General features: G+C 44.3%; 4 protein-coding genes across 4 annotated transcripts; 2 read left to right on the top strand and 2 right to left on the bottom strand.

The window, feature by feature from the left end:
• Positions 1-372: 372 nt before the first annotated feature.
• Positions 373-2,752, bottom strand: LOC126557439 (endoplasmic reticulum mannosyl-oligosaccharide 1,2-alpha-mannosidase). Its single transcript, XM_050213214.1, has 6 exons — positions 2,657-2,752; positions 2,404-2,571; positions 2,007-2,225; positions 1,346-1,873; positions 1,089-1,276; positions 373-1,021 (listed from the first exon to the last, which is right to left on the bottom strand). Exons 1-6 carry the CDS (start codon positions 2,750-2,752, stop codon positions 373-375), a joined length of 1,848 nt encoding a protein of 615 aa, XP_050069171.1.
• A 694-nt stretch (positions 2,753-3,446) lies between these two features.
• Positions 3,447-4,087, top strand: LOC126559229 (probable peptidyl-tRNA hydrolase 2). Its single transcript, XM_050215355.1, has 2 exons — positions 3,447-3,635; positions 3,716-4,087. The coding sequence occupies exons 1-2, from the start codon at positions 3,489-3,491 to the stop codon at positions 4,085-4,087; spliced, it is 519 nt and encodes a 172-aa protein (XP_050071312.1). The 5' UTR covers positions 3,447-3,488.
• A 197-nt stretch (positions 4,088-4,284) lies between these two features.
• On the bottom strand, positions 4,285-12,308 carry LOC126556619 (transcription initiation factor TFIID subunit 1). The gene is made up of 3 exons (XM_050211975.1): positions 9,255-12,308; positions 6,845-9,185; positions 4,285-4,889 (listed from the first exon to the last, which is right to left on the bottom strand). Exons 1-3 carry the CDS (start codon positions 12,306-12,308, stop codon positions 4,285-4,287), a joined length of 6,000 nt encoding a protein of 1,999 aa, XP_050067932.1.
• A 718-nt stretch (positions 12,309-13,026) lies between these two features.
• LOC126559874 (uncharacterized) lies at positions 13,027-13,790 on the top strand. The gene is made up of 3 exons (XM_050216049.1): positions 13,027-13,186; positions 13,267-13,510; positions 13,581-13,790. Exons 1-3 carry the CDS (start codon positions 13,027-13,029, stop codon positions 13,786-13,788), a joined length of 612 nt encoding a protein of 203 aa, XP_050072006.1. The 3' UTR covers positions 13,789-13,790.
• The last annotated feature ends 6,796 nt before the right edge of the window (positions 13,791-20,586 follow it).

Raw genomic sequence — 20,586 nt, 5'->3', positions numbered from 1 at the left:
AACGCCGGTTGCATTTTTGGTAACATTTACTTTAAGGGCCTACAATTGTTTGTACCCTGGGTCCCTGGGCTTAGGATTAGCCGTAGGAAACGCTACTGATCTCTAAATTCCCCCTCCATACACATATTTACACAGCACGACTTCGTAAAGCGCGATCGGCATCAACCCTTACTCGGGGACAACATGTAACGATCACACAAAAACTAAAATCTCACACTCACTAACGTACGTTTAGTCCCACCCATTTGCTATTACGTCTCGAAAAGAATCTTAATTATGTTTGTTTGTTTTTATCCCCTCCTCACTAACTAATATCGTCTTTTTAGAAGCTTTTTTAGTGAACTATAAATTAAAAACACTAACCCAGCTCGCTTAAACTTCCCGCATTGGTAGCGGATGGGCTTCCGAATTGAACACATACTTGTCCAGATCGATCTCGTTTCGATCGTCGCTAAACAGCAGATAGAAGTACTTTAGCGTCTCACCAAGCCAAAAGCTTTCCATCATATCGCGTGGTCGTGTGTTGAGTGGATTTTTAACATTACCGATCGAAGTGTAACCATTCTTTACCTTTGTGTAGCGATTGAACGCTTCAAAGATCGTCCAGCCCATATCCTGGTACGTTCGGTTGCCGGTGATGGCGTAGAAGTAGTACAGACTTTCGATAAACTCCGGCCGTAGCAGATTGTGCGCATCGTTCGTCTTCACGTAGATGTCCGTTTCGGATTCTCCGTTTACGTTGAAGTACGATATTTCGGGAGCCAGTTGGGTCGGTTGCTTCATGTACGTTTGGTAGCACGTTTCGAGCAAATCCGTTGCCAATCGCAGATGCGTCTTTGGCATTCCATTTTTGTAGCCGAGCAGCAGTGTACCGGGCAGGTAGCATGTTAGATGGTCCATCTTGGGTTTGAAATCTTTTCCGTTAAGCAACTCGCCAACGTAGACATGCTTTTCGTTGGGCGTTGTTCGTACCAGCTGATTCAGGACGCCACGAATAGACTGCTGATAGTCCTCGATAAGACTGCAAAAGGAGAAAATTAATCGGATGAGAGAATGAGATAATGAATTGATCGCTGATGGACACTCACTAATCGTCGGCCTTTTTTCCAGTCTGCAGCCACTGTTTGAGCAAGTATTCGTAGTAAGAGTCGGCTCGCGCTCCTAGTGAGATTGTCGCAAAATTACGAAACTGTCCCGTATTGGCATTGATGAAGATCGGTACCAAACCTTCATTTTTGTCTAGCTCGTGTATTTTAAGGTTCACCCTTGACGCTACCTTTAAGGAGATTGTTGATTTTAAAACTTTGTTCCGGAATATCCACCGGAGCTAACAGTCGTTACTTACCTTTTCAAAGATGGGATTTTTCGAGCTGCGTGATAGGTCACGGAACTCGAGCTGAATGGTCGTTACTTCGCTCGTCGAACTGTCCGGTGACCATTTCGGTGCGTGTGCAGCCAACGATCCAATGTTAACATCCGAAAAAGGAATTCCAGACGGTGAATCGAAGCATGGAAGCAACCTATTTCCCAGGTCAACCGCTTTGTCCAGAAACATGCGATCACCGCTTAGATGGTAAGCACTTAGCAATCCACCAACCACACGGATTGTCACTTCGAAAAGATTGACCTCACGGTTCACATCAAACTTTAAGTACTTTTCGATCCAGGTGCGTGCCTCGTCGAATTCATCCTGCAGATCCATTATGTAGAGTGTGTCGAGTGAATCGACCAGCGTTAGACCGAGTCCGAACCAGTCGGAATACCCCATGGAAATGGGTTTTAGATTATCATGACCCCAGGCGTATTCTTTGTAGCCTTTCCACGAATGTTGTACCGCTTCTACAACGGCCCTTTGCCGGTCGTTTGTTGGACCCTACAATAAAATGCAATTAGTACGAGTTTTTTACGTAAATTTCTACAAACACATTTACATCACAATAACGACGATGAAGGTCACAAAAGCATGCAGACAAAGCTTTACCAACCACCAACCACGAGACACATACCTTAAAATCTCTTGCACCGGCAAACGGTACACGACGATTTTCCTCCAGCACATTCTCTTCGTTGTCGACAATCTCTTTTGGTTCGTTTTGTACAATTTCAAGCTGCATAAGATTGGATTCCGGTTGCTGGTCGACCGGTTTTGCTTCCTCCGTCGGAGGATTTGCCAAACTGTCCGAGAGTTTGATTTCTTTGACTATGGAGGATGCAAATCGCTCATGCTACATTTGGTAGCGTAGCCGGACCGCAACCATACATTGAAACGCGAAACAAACAGCAGCGTACATAATTGGACATAGATCAGACATTGGGACAGAGCAGTACAAAGGGAAGAGAAAATTTAAAACTTAGTTTCTAGTTTGCGGACAGACGACAGGTACAGTACAAAAGAAAAATTACCCTTTCCTTAAACGGTGCTATCTGGATGTGTTCTAGAGGATCGATCGTATCGGAGCTGCGGGACGGATCGCTGAATGGTAGCACGAAGAATATAATGTAGAAAATGCACATACCGGCCAGTAAGATGCAGGCTAAATTTTTCTGGAACCGGGATAATTGGTTCCAATGCTGCAACGACAAAGAGAGAAGATGAGTGAGAATGTGACCACATTTATCGAACTGCAGAGCGATGGGAATACTGGCAGATACGTACTCGTTTTAAGCTTTTCCTGGAGCTAACGTTTCCCACGATTATCGGATCATTGCTGACGGGTAGTATAACCGATACATGTTCTATTTTGGCATCCATCATCGGTCCGTTCTAGAGATGGCGGAAGAAATGCAAATATGGGACTACCGGAGGGAGCTCCTGGGCGCGTTGCTGCGTTGGCGGCGATTGTACGCACCGTGTCTCGGTTTGATTCCGCAACACTTTTTATCTATCTTGGCCCACAAACCTCATGATGGTTTGTTGTTACAAGTGCACACGGAACGGAACAGTTGTCGGAGTTGTAGAGAGGGAGGTGGAAAGGGTTACACACCGTCACACCGGAAATTTAACCACACAACCGTTGCCGGTTGTTGGGTTGTTGGGTCGAGGGACACAAATCGCAACGCGGAAGCTACATGAATTTGGACAAAGTGTTTTTTTGCTAACAAATCGAGCGAATGTTATTTATAACTTCTGCAGTGGCTGCTGTTGAAAACGTCAACAAATAGGGAAGGTGACGTTTGTGGTTAAGTTTATGATGAGGAAATGAGTACTGGATGTGGTTTAAGCGGGGCATTTGATAGTATTTATTGTAGCAAATCGTGCTAACATGAATTTGAGTAAAAATGTTGTTTTTGAAACTTTATCATTAATTTGAAGACACATCACGGGTACACGAAAGTAATAGAAGCGAATTTTAACTTTAGTTTGTTCAACCTCCATCTATAAACATCTCACCACATGATTGCGAAAATGTCACCGCCAACAACAACGGCGGTATTCAATATTTCCGAAAGCATCGTGTTGTTCGAGACCGGTAAAATTTCCCTGCAAAATGATTGATGCAAGTTTAATTGTTGGAATTTCGGCCACCATTGTATCGTTTGTAATTGGCTACACTATTGCAAAACTACCACGCTTAGGAGATGGAAATTCTGCATCATCTAACAACCAATCTTCTCCAGATGAAGGAACGGACAAGGTAAACAATTATGCCGGTAGCCACGAAACTGGCATGCAGTACAATGCCAATTTATGAAACTAATCTATTGTTCTTGCTAGGTGTTTGCCGATATGGGTGGCGAGTATAAGATGGTGCTGGTGGTGCGAAATGATTTGAAAATGGGCAAAGGTAAGATAGCGGCACAGTGTGGTCACGCGGCCGTTGGTGCATTCGAGAGCGGACTTCGCAACACGCCGGCAGCCATTCGCAAGTGGCAAAACAGTGGACAGGCAAAAATAGCACTAAAAGTTGACAATGAAGTGGCGTTGATGGAGGTCTATCGTTCCGCGAAGGCGAATAAGCTCAACTGCTGCATGATACGCGATGCCGGACGTACACAGATTGAACCGAACACTAAAACCGTGCTTGCTGTTGGACCAGCGCCCGTTGTGGCCGTGGACAGTGTTACGGGTCATTTGAAGCTACTGTGAGCTATCTACTGATTAATTTCCAGAACAAACTGCTGTTAGAAAGCCAAAACTTAAGAAAACTCGTCATCGTTTCCATCCTTTCAAGAGAACATTAGAATTAGGAAAACAGGGTAAGTTGTGAAACGTTTTATTTCATATTGAATATCTCATTAAAATAGTAACTATCCTGCTGTACTCACACTCACATGAACACCCGTTTAGAACCAAAGATCGCCACCTTCGTCATTATCATCGTTCTCGTCGCGTACCTCATCCATTTGCAGGTTGCTTTTCTCATCATCGCTATCGGAAATGGCCAAATCCGAGTGCAGAGCTTGCAGGGCTGGAAGAGCACTTGGCTGTGGCTGTTGTTGCGATCCATTGTCTGCAGTTTGATTTGTGTCTGATTGATGTTCAAATTGCTGTTGTCCTTGCTGATCTTTAGCCTCACCGCCCTGTCTGCTTTCTTGCGAGAATTCGCTGTTTTGGTTGGACTGATCGACCGAATAGTTTGTTTCCGAGGGTGGCAGAGCGCTGGTTTCGTTGTGTCCGGTATCGCTTGTCGGTTGGCGGTTAGACATTCCCAAGAAATCACTCGGATCGTAGTTAGGATCGATCTCCATCGTATCATCCTGAGCTGCATTGTAGTACTGGGCACTGCTAAGCTGGACCATCGCTTCGGCAGCTTGCTGGCTATCGTCTTCGCTTTGTGGTGGCATCATGCTTGAGGTGGTATTTGATTGCTCCAATGTAACAGAAACGCCTTCGTTGTCGCTGGTACCAACTTCCTCAAATTCTTCATCATCTGTAGAATATTGATGATCTGCTCGTGTTGGAAAATGAATGAGAATCGTTAATACTATGAAATACTGTGAAAAGAGTTTTTGATTTGTTTGCAAAAAACCGGTCTAATAACATCATTACTTCATCATTAAATATCTTCCGAGCACATCCGTGAACAACTTACCACGTTTTTTAGTAGCGCCCAATGGCAAAGGTTGAAATAGTTGGTTCGGTTCATCATTTCCAAAGCTCTCCGTATTTTGCGGTTCATTCAACCCGATCGAAATACCACCTCCACTACCATACTCGTTTTCAAACTGATTCGAGGTAGTATCATAGCCGGAAGGTCCTGCTATTTCGTCATAGTTCTCGGCACCCAAATTCATCCAATTCATTTCGTAAGCCGAAGCGGCCACATTGGGATGCATCATTTGAGAGTTATCGAGCACTGTGCTAGTGCTGCTACGAGCGATCGCACTTGGCCTTCCCGAGTTGCCTACCAGCCCAGACACTCCTCCCATACTCGAACCAATAGAAGGTCCGGGGCGATGGTAAGAAGATGAAGGGTTAGCATTCGGTCGTACTATTGGGAAGGGCATTGTCAATTCGGAATAGGACGATCCGTAAGGTCGTCCTGCAAAATCTATCACAGTTTGGGGAAGCAAAAATGAATTTATCAAATATTGATCTTCATCAGGCTGGGAGAGTAGGATTTTAATAAAAAATGAGAGTTTGTGTCTCAACGCCGATGAGGTTAAGATGCATTTTGTTATCAGGATGGTACCAAGCAACAGAGAACAGGCAGAAACGGACGGTAGATAATTATGCAATGGGACGTAATTTAGCACACAAATGAGGAACACGCAAACAGGTGTTAGTTACTCGTTTTCATTAATACATTCCGCTGAGTTGCGTGGCTATGATGCAAGCAGTCCTTGGTCATGGCACTGGGCACTGCACAAGTAATCGATGTACAATGTATTCATCAGACGATGATCCTATCTCCTATCTGTTCACTTAACTATTTTTCTTTTTTGTAATCTATATTTTATCAATTATGACGAAATCAATCTGGAGACTCTAATTGAACATTTGACTGCAGTTGAAAGACGAAATCGTCCAATAAAACTGGTTAGGAAGATTGGAAACCAGCTAGAGATACTGTTAAGAAACACCAATTTTAAATGCCAGATGCATGTACAATCCGGGGCAGGGGTAGAATATCCCGGCGAAGTGGATATTTTGATTTAAAGTCATGGTACTTAACTAGAACGAAAGTATCAATGTATGAGACCAACAATCAGAAAGAACGGTTGACGGAGCTAGTGAAACATATTTTAGGGAAAAAAGTTGTGGCGAAGATTCAAATGTTTGTCCAATTGAACTTCAAATCAGAGGGTATCTTTTGGGTAACGTTAAAATCTTCCTCCCAGGAAGATTGTTTTGCGATTTGTTTTCTAGCGTCCACGATTTTGCTTGTTTGAAATTATGTAACTCTTGCAGGATATCATCGATACTGGAAAATGGTCGTTAGAGCATATCCATCATACTCTCCCATACTTCCAGGCGTACGGATACAAGACTGTTTAACAATGACCCGTCGAAGGAGATGTATGTAATCATTTTACCTCTTTTGAAACATGCGTATGGTATTGTTTGTTCGATTTTTAAGCGGTTGAACTGATTGCACAATGAAATCGATATCAATGCTTTAAAAGCACAGCGTCTGTGTTAAAGAACCTTCGAAAACTCGAGTTATTAGTAATACAGAGAATGCACAGAGGACGATAAAAACAAGCACTTGATGTTTTATGTACAACAAACACAGCTCCCAGATGATGAATCGAGATTGAAAGTATGCCTTTCTTTCAATGCCCCGTTTCATGATTAGTTATGATGTTATCAGACACGATAGTACACACACAAACACACGAACAAAGCCACACGAACATGAAATGGTGGTAAAAAGAAACGTTTGTTCAGTCTGGTACTTACCATCACCCTTGGCTGCCTTTCGTTGACGTGCACGGGCCCGCTTCGCTTCCGATCGTGCCGCTCGCGATGCATCCGTCGATGAAGGTGGCCGATCGGGATTGCTATCGTTACCGGCGTCCTCGAGATCGGGTGAAGATTCGCGTGACCCACCCGGGCCACCCTTCAGCTCGTGTTCGTCGTCTTCCCAGTCCATGTCATCGTCCTCGTTGCGTGCCCGTTCCTGTACCAGCGCAATATTCTTTTCCAGTTGTGCTACGTTATGGTCCATAGAGTCTAGGGCTAGCCGTGTAGCTTCCACCATCTGGCGTGCTTGTTTGGTAAAGTTAGCTTCCGCACCGTTGTACTGCTCGCTGTTATCCGCTATTAGCTGTAGATCGGCCAAAAAGTCAGCCCGCGAATGATATTTGTGTGAAGCAACCTTTTTCGACACCTTTTCCAAATCCATCGGGCGTCGGATGATGGTGTAGTAGTCCTTGACGAGCCGTTTGTTGACCGGCTTTAGGAATGGCCAGCTTTCGGGCATCGTTTTTAGCGGACCATTCACGTACTCGCCCAAAATGTACGACAGTGCGACCTGATCGTCATCGTCCAGCAAAGGATTGATGCTCTTTTCCAACCGGGTTAGCCGCTCTTCACGCTCCTGCACACGCTCCTTACATTTTTGCAACATTCGCTGAGCTGCGACCGTTAGCGAACTCTTCGCACCATTGTAGAGGGAAGAATTCTCCACAATTTGATTGATGTCATTCAGAAACTCTTCGCGCGTTTGATACTTCTTCTGCCGGATGTAGTCGCGGATCGTTTGCAGATCCATCGGGCGTTGCACGATTCGATGATAGTCGGCCACCTGTTTGGCGTTGACCGGAAACATGAACGGTTGCACATCGGGCATATCACGCAGCTCGTTCAGGATCTGTTCCAACACGGAGGAAAATACGACAACCGGATCGGTACGTTGACGATTCGCTGTTTTGTTGTGTCGCTGCAGATAGTCACAGTGGGAATCACCACCAACTCGACGACGTTTCTTACCCACGGCTTCTTTCGGAACTTTCAGCAACAATGTGCGACGCTTTACGTCCTCGTGGCGTTTTAGCAACTTCCCGCTCAGCTTCACCTTTGTGCCGTCCACATTCACCAGATCGCCTTCATCGTATGCATTTAGCTCCTTCTCGATCTCTTCCTCCTGTTCCTCGGTCATGGCTACATTCAATGACGGTGTTGCCATAATGCCGGAGTACTGTGGACAGGCTTTGTTTGTACGCATATGTCCCACCTGGCCACAGGCACCGCATTTGAGTTTTAAATCGGGCTTTATCTTTGCCTTCCTGCGAGACGATGAGGATGAGGGACTGTGTTCCTTCCCTGCACCGGGTATGCTTCCACCTCCTGACCCACCACTCCCTGCACCGGGTGTATCGAGATTACGGCCCGAAATATCAAGCAATCGGTTCGTAAACGGTTTCGGTGTGTTCGTCTCTCGATCGCCGAGACTGATGGGCGTTCCGACCGAGTTGTGTGGGTTCTGTGTCTGTAGACCGATCTTTTGCTGGTTACGCTTGATGCGTCGTAACTGCTCCTGAATGCGTCGCTTCTCACGCTTCATTTCCTCCTTCTGGGCCTCATCAAGTGTAGCAAACTGGCGAATAAAAGCTTCATCCTTTGTAGTACGAATTTTCACATACGCATCAATAACCGGACTGCGACGCACAAGCTCAACGCGTGTATATTCCCGCCCTTCAGCATTCTTGAACGTGCGCGTTATTTTCAGTATCTTAGCCGTGCTCGATTGCTGTTCATCCTTCATGCCTTCCTCGTCCTTTTTCTTCTTCTGCCCAGAACCACCCTGCTCTTCCATAATTTTGCGCAAAAGTTCTTGCCGTTCCTGCTCCTCGCGTTCGAGCGACAGTTGGGTGGAAGTTTTCTTGTTCGCCAGCATGTTTTCCAAATTTTTACCCAACTCCTCCAGATCGGATTCTTCTGATGCGGTCGATTCGCCCTCATCGGTGGAAAGCACTTCGGACGAGGCGAGGACACGATTCTGTAGATCGAAAATGCGCTGACACTCTTCCTTGTAACGTTCCTGATGTTCGGCGATCGAGAATCGATTACCGCGCGAGAACTTATCCATGCCTTCTTCGCCGGCCTTCGCTTTCTCGGTGGAGAGTGTACGTACGACGTCGATAACCTCCCAGCGGGATAGCTTTTTGATTTCTTCTTCGGGCACTTGAAACTTTCTTAGCAGTGCTTTTGCGTTGTTTAGGGACAGACGACGCAAATCGGCATCCGTGCCCGTGACGGTACGTTTCGGTTGACTTTCGGTTTCCTCTTTATTTTGTTGCTAAAATAAAAATATTAAAAAAAAAACTATATCATTTTCTCCTCTTTATAGCAGACCCATTCTACTCACAGTCGGTTTGTTAGGCATTCGAACGTAAGAGAAACCTTCACCACATCCGGTCGGATCAGCCGGTCCATTTAACTGCAAAATACATTTCCCACGCATCGCCTGAATGTAAGCGCGGGTCGTATTCCACGGTGCCACCTTCACCTCATCATCCATCTTCAGTTGCATCTCCTCATCGTCGTCCTCTTGCTGGGCGAAGATAAACTTTTCCCCATAACCCGCATCCTTCAGCCGCTGTTCGGCCGCAATCATACTGAAGTACGCACAACACTGTTCCGGCGATACCATCGCACGTATCTCCTCCTCCGAAGGCAAACGGAATTCCGGCTTAATAACCCAAAAGTTCGAATCCATACCCGTACGCTTAAAGTCGGCACAGAGCTTCAACCGCTTGCGTATGCTGCTTTCCGAATGTGCCGGAAACGCTTTCTTAATGTCGTCCATACGGATTTTGCGTGGATTGTCCCGACTTTTCCAAAACAATCGATAGATGAAAACTTGCAAAAAGTCGCGCACAAAGTTGTTTGCTCGTTTCGAGTTCGGTCCAGGCACTTCGTACAGTGGACACTCCTGGCCGGCAGTAAACAGTGCGTCAACTTCACGGACGAAATAATTGTTACGGGTGCGAATGACCAGAAAATCCGTCTCATGGATCGTGTGCGGATAGATCGGTGCCCGGTACATATTATTCTCGATCGCCTGAATGCACTGGCCATGGTGCAGAATGCCCAGAAAAGGTGACGTGTGCGCGTAATGCGTTTCACCGAACCGGAACTCGGGCGGACCAGAATCTTTGCCCATCTTGCGTTTGTAGAAGTTTTTAATTTTCGATGCCATCCCGACCTGATTCATCAACGGTGGGTGTTCTTCGCAAAACTCGATCAATATCAGCTCTCCATCACGACCCGTTAAATCTTCCGGCGTTCGCATGAAGAACACATCGCCACCGCCCGACGCAATACGTTCCAGTTCGCGCTGCTTGGCCTTTTTCTTGATGTGTTTCTGGAGCGGTAGCACGGGTTGCGGATTGCTGGAAGCGAGCGAACCGTACGAGTACTTCTTCATCGGCGGACGATGGAACATGCGTAACTTCATCGGCCCCATGTGCGTCGGAACGAACGGTGCCCGCAGTTCGACGGTTGGTGTTGAATGTTGCAACAAATTGCCCCCACCGACCTTAATTTTAAGCGTAGCTTCGGTCGACTTTGCCATGTAATACACGTCGTTGGAAATGTTGTAAGGATCCCGGTCGGGACTTTTGGGCGGTGGTGGTGGTGTGTCCTCAGCGAGCACATTAATCACACCAGCCTTGCCGAGCAAAATCTTCGATTTCTTCACGTGCGGATGGGGGATCTTTACCTTCGGCTGTGGTCCAGTGTTACGCACAATCTTCGACGGATCGATATCATCCGGAATACAGAGGATAATGTTCTCGTCGTTCGCGTCAAGCGTAAGGACCTTCGGTTTCGGAATCTTTGTAACTGCTTCCGCATCCCAAATCACATCATCTTCCCATTTGTCGTACACAAGTTCATCGTTCTCCACCGGGAAAATGCTGTACCAGGCGTCTTCGTTTTCTTCTTGGGCTTTTTGGGCCGCGTTAATTATCATTTGCGTTTTGCTCATCTTGCTAGCGGATGACGATTTTGTGCCGGTGTTTGCCGGTGATGCTGGGATGGTTTTTCCCGGTTGACTAAATGCGCCCGCTGTACGGGAACCGCTCGATGGCAACCAACCAGCTGCGTTAACCTTGGAGTTGAGCTTTTGTAGCACCTTGTGCTTGATGTCGTTTCCATCCCACACTACATCATCTTCCCAGTGTAGCTGGGACACCATCAGAAATGCATCGTCCGGGAAGGTTTTGTCGGTGACCGACGTTACGGCAGGCAGCGCTTCTAGCTTGACCGGATCGGCCTGCTTAAAGCCGTAATTGAAATCTTCCCCCGTGTCCGGTACATCCAACATATCGTACCACTTTTGGGCAGGACCATATCGCCAATCGGCCACCTTTGGTTTCGAATCACCCTTGCTGTCCGATTCCTTATCTTTCACCTCCTTCTCTTGATCCGCTTCACGTCGGATAAAACGCTCCTCATCGTCCGAAGCCCACATGTCTTTCGGTGGCAGTGGGGCGTACGTTGGTGTGAAGTATTGGCGACGCCTTGGTTCGTCCGAATCCGACGTCGAATCCGAACCATCGCGTGGTTTTCGTGACGATGATTGAGACTTTTTATTTCGGCGTCGTCTCACACTGCGCCAAATCTGTGGCAAGCTGGAAAGCTTTCCCGGACCGAAAAGTCGCGAAAAGCGCAACACTTTGTCGGGGCGGAAATCGGGGAAAAATTCGCGTACGTCTACGTTCTGATACTTGGAAGGTAACATAGCGGCAAGGGGTGTTTCAAGCTTTTTCGGTTTATCTTTAGACAATTCGTCTGCATTCGAAGTTGAGGTTGTAGCTCCTGTTCCATCGCTGCTTACCGGTGCCGTTGGCGGTGGCATAAGCTCCTTATCGTCCACCCCGTTTCCGGTGGCATTTTCCTCCTTAACCGTCGACTGGTCCGCGGCGGTACGCGCTTCAACACGACTACACGGAATCGCTGCTTCAATATCATCCTCATCGTCTTCAACTTTTATGTCTTTCTTATCCTCTTCCTTAATTCCATCCACTTCTTCCTGTTTGATGGTAGCTGGCGATCTGGCCGATTCTTCCGCCAGTTCGTTTATGTCGGAATAATCCACAGCACAATCGGCTTTAACTTTGTAGTTTGTACCGTCGCTATCATCGTCCGAGCGACGGTGCATTCGATCGTCATCACTGGATGAAGAATCATCGCTATCGCTGTACGCACGGGAAGGTTTCTTTTCCCCATCGTCATCTTGCAGCACATCGGCCAGGAACGACGATAGACCCATGCGAGAAAGGGAAGAAAGTTGCTGCTTCGCTTCCTCGTCGAGAAAATCGCCATCCAGGTGGCCATTTTCGTCGACGTTGCCGAACAGGAAGCCGGCCAAATTGAGACCGCCCTCATTCTCGTTGTCACTATTACTATTGCTCATGTTGCCGGTAGAAAAGTGATAAATTGCTGATTGATTTTATTTGCGAGTATGTTCCAACATAGTGCCGGCTTCGGTGACGCAAGAATGCCGATGCACAACGACGACAGGTGCTACCAAAACACACTTCACGGAATCGAGTTTTTCACGTTAATGTTTGCACCCTGAACCGAAACTCCTATTGCAACAGCTGCAGCAAACTTTGTTTTTACAGATGAAACCGATTTTTATCGAATATTTAAATGTTTTTATTGGGTATTTTGTTAATTAACAACCAGCACAACACTCTACAAGCCAACTTGTTTTGAGATTTTCACACTGCACAACTACAAACATGATGAATTGTCAATTTTCGGGAAAAAACAAACGAACTTCGGGTTTGCTGCGAAATGTCATCTGTCGATTCTACCATGATATATGAATCTTGGGAAAGTATTTGAACATCAAAATGTGTTTAATTTATTCTTGAATGATAAACTGTAGAAAGAGTTTTGCTATAAAAAGCACATTTAAGGTACCATTTTCTTGTAAACTTGTAAAAAACGCGCTTTTTTGTCTTCAACACAATTTTTTTCTTCAAAATTATTCCGAAAATTCAGTGCTGCCAGAAACAAACCGTTGCGAAAGCGAAATGTGTCAAATTTGAACATTTTCTAAGCATTTGTTTACAACGCAAAACGGCATAACAATACACGCAGGGAAAGACGCTGAAAATAAAAGGATGCATTCGCCAAAAGTTGTACCAACAATGAATGAGCAGGAAAAGTTAACATTTGCTGCATTCAGTCAGAAGCTTCTAAAGTATTGTTCCAACAGTGCTCACTGTTCGGTACAAGAAAAGGAAATCGTCACACGCTTTGAGGCGCTCATCGCACAACGAGGTTTGTTTTGTTCGCCTGTTAGATGCTACCACATTCCGTACAGGAAAGATAAAATAGATTTGATTTCCGTTTTTCGATAGATACTTGCCTTGCACATTTGGTTAAACGGAAGGAGGAAGATTTACTATGCACCGAGGACATAAGTGAAATGGAGCATCAGCTGGTGGAAGCAGTTGAATTTTTGGAAAGCATGGAAAAGAGGTGCAATCTTCTTACACTCGAGCAACTGTCCATTGATGGTGAAGAACGGGCGGACAAGGAATTGGCTCAACAGGATGCATCGGAACCGTCGGTGGAAGAATCGTCCTATCAATTTAATGTACAGTAAGTTGATAATTTGAACGTTTCATGATTGTTGTATACGCTAAAACATGTATTTTTCGTATACTTTTAGGCTGCTCAACAGATTTCTCCGTAAATATTGTAATCTTTACGTAAAGTTTAGTAGCAACGTTGATGCAATTCGCGTTTTATCGTTGGCGGACCATCAGTATAAAGAGTTTGATTTGAAGGACAGCAACGTGTCTGCATTGAAAGAACAACTTTGGTCTTGCTTCGCTGCCTCCAGCGTACATTTGAACTCTTGGGAACAATTGTTGTAGCGTTACAGCTTATTTACACAAGGATCGATAGCTTTACAAACATGCTTTTGCTCATTTGGATAATTTGCAATGTTATTCTCATCGAATCGGTTTTTTTTAAACAGTTTTTAAATAGCCTGGTAAAAATGTATAACCAACAGAGCGCGTCTTCAGAAGGAGATACGTAAAAAATAAAGTTGTATAAATTAATCCATTCGGGAAATGAATCACAAAAGTGTACCTAATAATTAACAAGAAATGACAATACGGCATTGGGCCGTCATAATCAATTGTAAATAAAATTAACAAGAAATTATTCATTGGACCAGTAAACACGAATCTAGGTTACAGCAACAATAAAAGTAAATATCTATACTTACTGTAACTGTAGATATATTAAGCAAAACAACATCAGTATCGCTAAGCACATAAGTTAGTTTAAAAATCCAAAGACTATTTAACATTTTGCCCCTATTTTCTGTTGGCTACACATTGCATATGTAGTAGATATTCTTTGCACAATTTCACCCGTCTGTTAATTTATCTAGCCACCAACTTAGCTTATCTTAATTCGATGGATAAACGTTGTGGGTCAAATCATTAAATGTTTGTTTAACCACGGCTAGAGGATATCTACTTTGCTTGCCGTGAACAGCACGCGTCACAGTTATCCCGGTGCATAAAATGATGGTCCAGTTTCGTTAAGGAGCAAACATTCCACTAAATGATTGTCAATAACTATGAAACGATGTTATTTATGTGGAAAATTTGGTGAGTCATCAATATTTCAATGAAACTTTATGCAAATAAATATACAAGATGGCAAATATTTAAAATAAAAACCTTTGCAATATAATCCACTCCAACATATGTTCTGTAATTTATTCTTACTCATCATTAAATCGCTAAATATAAAACCGTTTTATGAAAGAGAATGTATCATAAACTTATGTTTTCCATTTTGAGCCAAAAATGGAACGTTAATTAAGTGGAAATCAATTCAAACGTTAAGCCTTATCGGCTTTCAGTTACTTCGGTTGTTTAGTAAAATAACAAATAAGAAAATAAATAATTTGAACCTTATCACTCTTGTCACCGTTTGGCAAATAATCGTTTCAGCAAAAACTCAAACAATGTAGTTTCTATTGAAAAATATGAACTTTTTCGTTTGTTGTAAACGAAACCCTTGCTTGCATTGATAAACCACTCAAGAACGCGCTTAAAAAACGCACACCACTAAACAAGTTCGATCCACGGCCCTGCGCCTCTGTGTGTTCGTTACGGCCCACGCTTGCGCGGCATCATCGTGGCGGTCGCCGGTCGCGTTGGGCGCTTGGAAGAAGGGTCCGCTGTTTACACATCTATCGGGACCGGTTCTCGCCACCACCCTACCACTCTACCTGCCCCACCGCACCCCATCGGATGCAAGGGATACGAATGGTTCCATCTCTGTTGCTCGCTCGTGGCCCGCGTTGTGTTGTATGCGTGTCTTCCGCGCACGAACTTCGCGGCCACGAGCTTGGTTAAAATCTCGACGCCAACCAGCCCACTCGTTAAGTAGGTATACGGTCGCGCGCGCATCTCATACCGCTTCGTGCCCAGTCTGCATTACGACGACTTAACGGACGGTTCACGTTTTCACGGTGTTGCTGTGCAAGTTGCGCTAAACCCAAAACACTCGGTTAGTTTACGATTTTGTGGTATCTTCCGGAGCAGAGCAGAAACTCAAGGTACAAGGTAACTTTCACCACTTTGCGTAAGGGCGGCACGAAGGGCTTTTCGTACGAGGGCCGTTCAGGTTAAGGGCCTGAGGGAAAGAGAGAAAGTTTAGAAGCGCAAGCGGCTTTAAGTGATGATCGCGGGATATGTGTGAGCGAATAGAGTGGGTGTGGTGTAATGTCGCGGTGAGTGATTTGTGTAGAACAGCGACGGCGACGACGACGACGACGGTGTCTCGTACGTCCCTATCAGTGTGCCACGGTCTATCACGGGTGGGAAAATTCAAATCCCCCAAAAACACAACTAGATAAAGCGGCATTTCAACCGCTACCCGTGTCTGGAGTAGGATTTGAAGAACCGGCGTGAGAAATAGGCAACCGAAAGTAAAAGAGAGGTCTCATCCAGTGGCAAAAAAAAAGATACGCCATCCGGTCACATGCACCGGTAGAAGCACCTTATCAGTCGTCGGGATAGAGATGGATGGAACTGTACGATTGAGCGTCGGATATTGCCAAAGAATTTCGTAAAAATCAATTCCACAATTTTTGATAACGATAACCGGGGGATCGTTTGTTCTCGGAAAGCACGCGTCACTCGCAAGTTGCAACAGGTGCCACCGGTGGTACTCGTCATCGTGGTGGCATTCAACGCGCATCTAATCCCTCACCGATTTCCGGTGGGTCCACATATAATAATCCAACTAGTTCTGCTTGGGGGCATTTGGGCGTTTTTTTTTTTCGCTTGTTGTTTACGATCTGTTCGTGGACATCTTCAGTCCTCCCCAAAAGAGAGAAAAAAAGATAAAACACTCGCATATTAAATATCCAACCCTCTTGTTCGATAGCAGGAGGTCACAATTTGTGTGCGAGCGTGTGTGTATGTGGATGGCGTTAAAATCGTTTGCTAGTTTAGTGGCCGTAGCATGCTTCGCGGGTGACATCATTTTGAAAAAAATAGTCCCAAGACTTCGATAGAGGCACGAGCTTAGAAAAGAAGTTGGCGCTCTACGCGTCTTGTTTGGTTTGTTTGGCGGAGGAATGATCGTTTTACAGTTTTCCGTTCCGATCCCGCGCTCGTCTTCGGGTGATCGTATTATAGAGCAGTGGTCGGCAAACGGGTCTCGAAATGGTGCACATCCCGCAATCCGATGGGTGTTGAGATATCACTTGAGTCAAGATTGAATTTAAAATTGAACTACCTATTGAAAGTTAAGATTAAGATTATGTTTGTACCATCCAAGACTGACACTATCCAGCAACCTGGTGTAAGCAAGTCAAGGGAGCCTAAAATGGCAGGCCACAAAGACCTCTCAAGTTCCCAAAAAAAATCACAGTCAGACAATAATGGGGAAGCAAATTGTCATTATTGCGAGGGACAAAATCGTGCAACACAATCACCGAAAATCCGGTACACTTTCTGCAAAAATCCACATCGGAACCTTAACACCACGATGTTTGACCATGATCTTTTGACGTTATACATTTCCATTTAAATACTGCACCTTTTCAGTTGAGGTTTTAGACGCAAGATTTACCAAATCAATTTGATAATTCAAATAACAAATTAGTTTGAGAATTAGTTTGAAACCGTTAGCTACCGTTGCCAAATGTAAACTTTGCTGTGTATCCAATATTTCGAGGACATTGCATAGCTGACAGGACCTTTTATGTTCTGTTGAAAATTGAGGGAAATAAATGTCCCACTGCATGTGCTTTAGAATTCGCCAGGAAGCAGCCTCGATAGTAGTTAACTAAAAACTCGACCAAGAGTTTACAATAAAAAAGGGGCTGGTGTTGATCTGCAATACCTGAGTAATCTGCTAATGAATCTTAACCAACATTTTCATGCCGAACAAACGTTGCCCATCCCTGGCCCCTAGCGAGTTTTGGACTGATCGTGTTCGTGATCGTAACCTGTTTGTTTGTGTATTTGTGGGGTTGTTGTTTTCCTCAACTTCTAAACCCGCGAAAGACAGGGATGGACGCATTGTTTTGGATGAATGCTTCACCCTGGGCAAGTAACAGAGCGGGTTGAGAATTTTTGCCCCACGGGGTAAGATAAGGATGGCCGATTGCATGCTTGAATCGTACAAAACCGCAAAATATATTGTAAACAAATTACCAATCCGATAAAAATCGTCAGAAACGCGCTGATCGCGGTTTTAGGACTAGCGCAAAAACTGGATGATATTCCCTGTGTATGTTTATGCTGGCTACGAATCCAGTAAATTAAAGCCGTTCAATTAGGATGAAAATTTGGGGCTCTGCTTAGCTACTAGCCAATTACAACATTCTCAAACGCTTTGAAGCTTGATGCCGCGATAGTGCATCGACAGATCTATTAAGCGCTGTGGCTGTGGCCTGTAGGTCACGGAGTTGTGCAGGTTGAGATCATAAACAAACTGGAAATGGTCGTGTGGATGACGGCATCCTCTATTCCTACTACGAGCACGCTTTGGCGATGATGATGATGATGGTGAAGTTGATGACGGCACGCCTAATCTCTTGTGTGGTTAGATCGATGGAACAGTTTTTTCGGTTTTCGTTCGCAAAAATAGAACAGGTTTCTCAATATGAGTGTTTCAAGCGGAAACGACGCCTAGCAAGGGTTTGATAAAATACTGCATTAAAGTTGAGCAACATAATATCGTACGCTTCCGAAACGAATCAATTGGACCAAGTGTATGAAATTGGAATCTAGCGTGAAAGTCATTGTTCACACATCACAGATGTACGCTTACAACACCTTCGGTTTAAAATTGGAACAGTAAACGTGTCACAAATAGTTTACATACTTTATGAGAATTCCACCGCCGTGTACCATAATTGACCCGCGATGCCATCGTAATTGTTTCTGCAGACGAGTCCACCAATACCAAACCGAAGGGTAGTTCCCTCGTTACCCCAATGCCCAAAACTGGAAGTGCCTGCATGTGTGCTTGCATGCATGTCTTGCGGCCACGGGGTCAAAAGTGGCCTACGCATGCTACCAACCCTTGTTTTTATAAATACGTTTCGTTGTGGTTGTGTGATTTGAAATATGATTGTTGTGTGCACTTTACCATCGCGCCTACACACCACCCCAGCGCCAGGTGATCGGAGGAATAAATAATAAAGGGTGGCCATTCAGCCGCTTTAGTCACGCTGCTCCCTGATGCTATTTCTTGTAACGAAACATTATTTTTCACACGTGTGTGTGTGTGTGTGCGCGCATTTTGTAGGTGGAATGCGTTCGCTTTTAAAGCGCTATTTGTATTCTAATAGCCGTAGTAACATTGTTTAAAACGCTACGGAAGAACGAGACGAGAACTGCTCAAGAATCGGAGAACAATAAGCCAAGAAAAGTCACCACGAAAAGTTTTGGAAGGGGAAAAGGAAGTTGCTTGAGGAGATGTGTGAAGAACGTGTAGGAAAAGGGTTAAAGGGGTGTAGACGCAGCTTGTGAAGGTGGTGGGTGTTGGTTTTGTTTTGATCAATCGTTTCGCATGGTATGCGCTTTGTGGAGAAGTAGTGAAGGCGCGAAAGAATGAAACACACCATACACGCTAAACCTTGGATGATCAGTGTGATACGAAGGGATTGAAAAAATATCCAATATTATTCTTGATATTTGTAATCACCAATTACATCATCGACAGGATTTCGATCCGTATAATGGAATATGGAAGTGGAATGGAATCACTCAGTCGAATTTTTCAAATCGAACGTGGAATATTGCAAGCTACTTTGCAATCATGAGCTGTAAAAACTGTAAAAAAATCTCAAAAATGTGATTTCAGCTTTTTCTTCATTGCCCCTTGTAGGTAGATTGTGTATGCGCCAGGTTCTCAAAAAGTTATTTCAATGTGAGAAAATTTCTTAAATGATCATATGATGAGGTTATGATTTTTTTGTTTTGAAAACGCTCGTGGCCCGCAGTCTTTTCTTCTTCTTCTTGGCTTAACGACCTCCTCAGGTCACGCCGATGCCGTCTAATGGCTTACTAGACTTCCGATACCTTGTATGGAGGGGATGAGATTTGCACCCCGGTCCTGCCATATGAAGATCGGCGCCGCTGTCGCTTGTACTACTGGGCCGCCCTCTATGCCCGCGGCGTATATAGTGAAATATTTACTGGACGTTTAGAGCTCCCCTGTTGAAATAGTGCTATGGAAAATATCATACTATAATTTGTTTATTTCATCATCACGCCTTGCCACTGGAACGGGGTTTGCCCTAAAATTAGTTGGAAAAGTGGTTTTTATTATTGATTCTTTAAGCCAATTTTGATTGCAATTAGAAAAAGGTTTACCCTCAAATTAGCTAAAATTTTAAATAAAAATAAAAAAAATGTTTTTGTGTAAATAATTTATACGGCTGTTCACTTAATTTTCTGATGTTTGTATTTGGGCTTATACCGGAAATTTTCGATTGATTGTTGCGGTTAGACAAGTGAATGAGTTAAATTCATTCCAAAAATAAAAGAGCAATAAAAGAATGTTGAATATAAAAGAATTTAATCGCATTGGAAGGCAGTTGAAGCTATTGTAAGGGTTACTGCTCAAAAGCTTAGAATGGAACAGATGGGAGATATTGGAATAAGTACTCCTTCTTGTGTAGAAACGATTTAAAAAGATGCATCAGATGCTTTGAATAGCGTTACTGTATGAGAAAAGGGAAAACTATAAAACCTTTCAATGCACCATTCCGTGTTTTTTTTCTTTCTCTCTTCTGACAATACAGGGAAAAGCAATTGATAGCGTACGGCGGACCAACTTTAGCGAATATCGCAAGCGCTTATGAAATACTCGAGCACTGATATAAAATACCCCAAAACTTTAGCGAATCAGTCAAAATAGACAAAAAATTCTACCAAATAGAAACGGAAGTCGTTGCGATTGTTATGGAAAATGTCTTTTAAATAGTTGAAAATGAAAACAAACTTTTTTACATTACCATTTTATGAAATTACTTAGTTTCTGCGCACGAAAACCAAATGAAAATTATATTTTTATAGTGGATAAACATAAACTTTAATCAGCTAAGATGCGTAGGCCCTCCGACGAGACAGGGGGTTGGGGGAGAGGCCTTGCAAGCCACCTCCAATACAATTGCAATGAAA

The sequence above is a fragment of the Anopheles maculipalpis genome, chromosome 2RL (assembly GCF_943734695.1).
Source record: "Anopheles maculipalpis chromosome 2RL, idAnoMacuDA_375_x, whole genome shotgun sequence".
NCBI classification, from domain to species: Eukaryota; Metazoa; Arthropoda; class Insecta; order Diptera; family Culicidae; genus Anopheles; species Anopheles maculipalpis.
The sequence above is the reverse complement of the archived record's forward strand: the minus strand, read 5'-3'. Positions and strand labels throughout refer to the sequence as shown.

What these genes read in the sequence shown, in the direction of transcription:
- LOC126559874 (XM_050216049.1), top strand. Translation starts at nt 13,027, where the DNA reads ATGCATTCGCCAAAAGTTGTACCAACAATGAATGAGCAGGAAAAGTTA. An exon ending in GGCGCTCATCGCACAACGAG is followed by an intron (nt 13,187 to 13,266) that starts GTTTGTTTTGTT and finishes GTTTTTCGATAG; the next exon opens with ATACTTGCCTTGCACATTTG. An exon ending in TCCTATCAATTTAATGTACA is followed by an intron (nt 13,511 to 13,580) that starts GTAAGTTGATAA and finishes GTATACTTTTAG; the next exon opens with GCTGCTCAACAGATTTCTCC.
- LOC126557439 (XM_050213214.1), bottom strand. Translation starts at nt 2,752, where the DNA reads ATGGATGCCAAAATAGAACATGTATCGGTTATACTACCCGTCAGCAAT. An exon ending in CCGGTGCAAGAGATTTTAAG is followed by an intron (nt 1,874 to 2,006) that starts GTATGTGTCTCG and finishes ATTTTATTGTAG; the next exon opens with GGTCCAACAAACGACCGGCA. An exon ending in GGAAAAAAGGCCGACGATTA is followed by an intron (nt 1,022 to 1,088) that starts GTGAGTGTCCAT and finishes CTCCTTTTGCAG; the next exon opens with TCTTATCGAGGACTATCAGC.
- LOC126559229 (XM_050215355.1), top strand. Translation starts at nt 3,489, where the DNA reads ATGATTGATGCAAGTTTAATTGTTGGAATTTCGGCCACCATTGTATCG. An exon ending in CAGATGAAGGAACGGACAAG is followed by an intron (nt 3,636 to 3,715) that starts GTAAACAATTAT and finishes TGTTCTTGCTAG; the next exon opens with GTGTTTGCCGATATGGGTGG.
- LOC126556619 (XM_050211975.1), bottom strand. Translation starts at nt 12,308, where the DNA reads ATGAGCAATAGTAATAGTGACAACGAGAATGAGGGCGGTCTCAATTTG. An exon ending in GAATGCCTAACAAACCGACT is followed by an intron (nt 9,186 to 9,254) that starts GTGAGTAGAATG and finishes TTTTTATTTTAG; the next exon opens with CAACAAAATAAAGAGGAAAC. An exon ending in AAAGGCAGCCAAGGGTGATG is followed by an intron (nt 4,890 to 6,844) that starts GTAAGTACCAGA and finishes CAACACGAGCAG; the next exon opens with ATCATCAATATTCTACAGAT.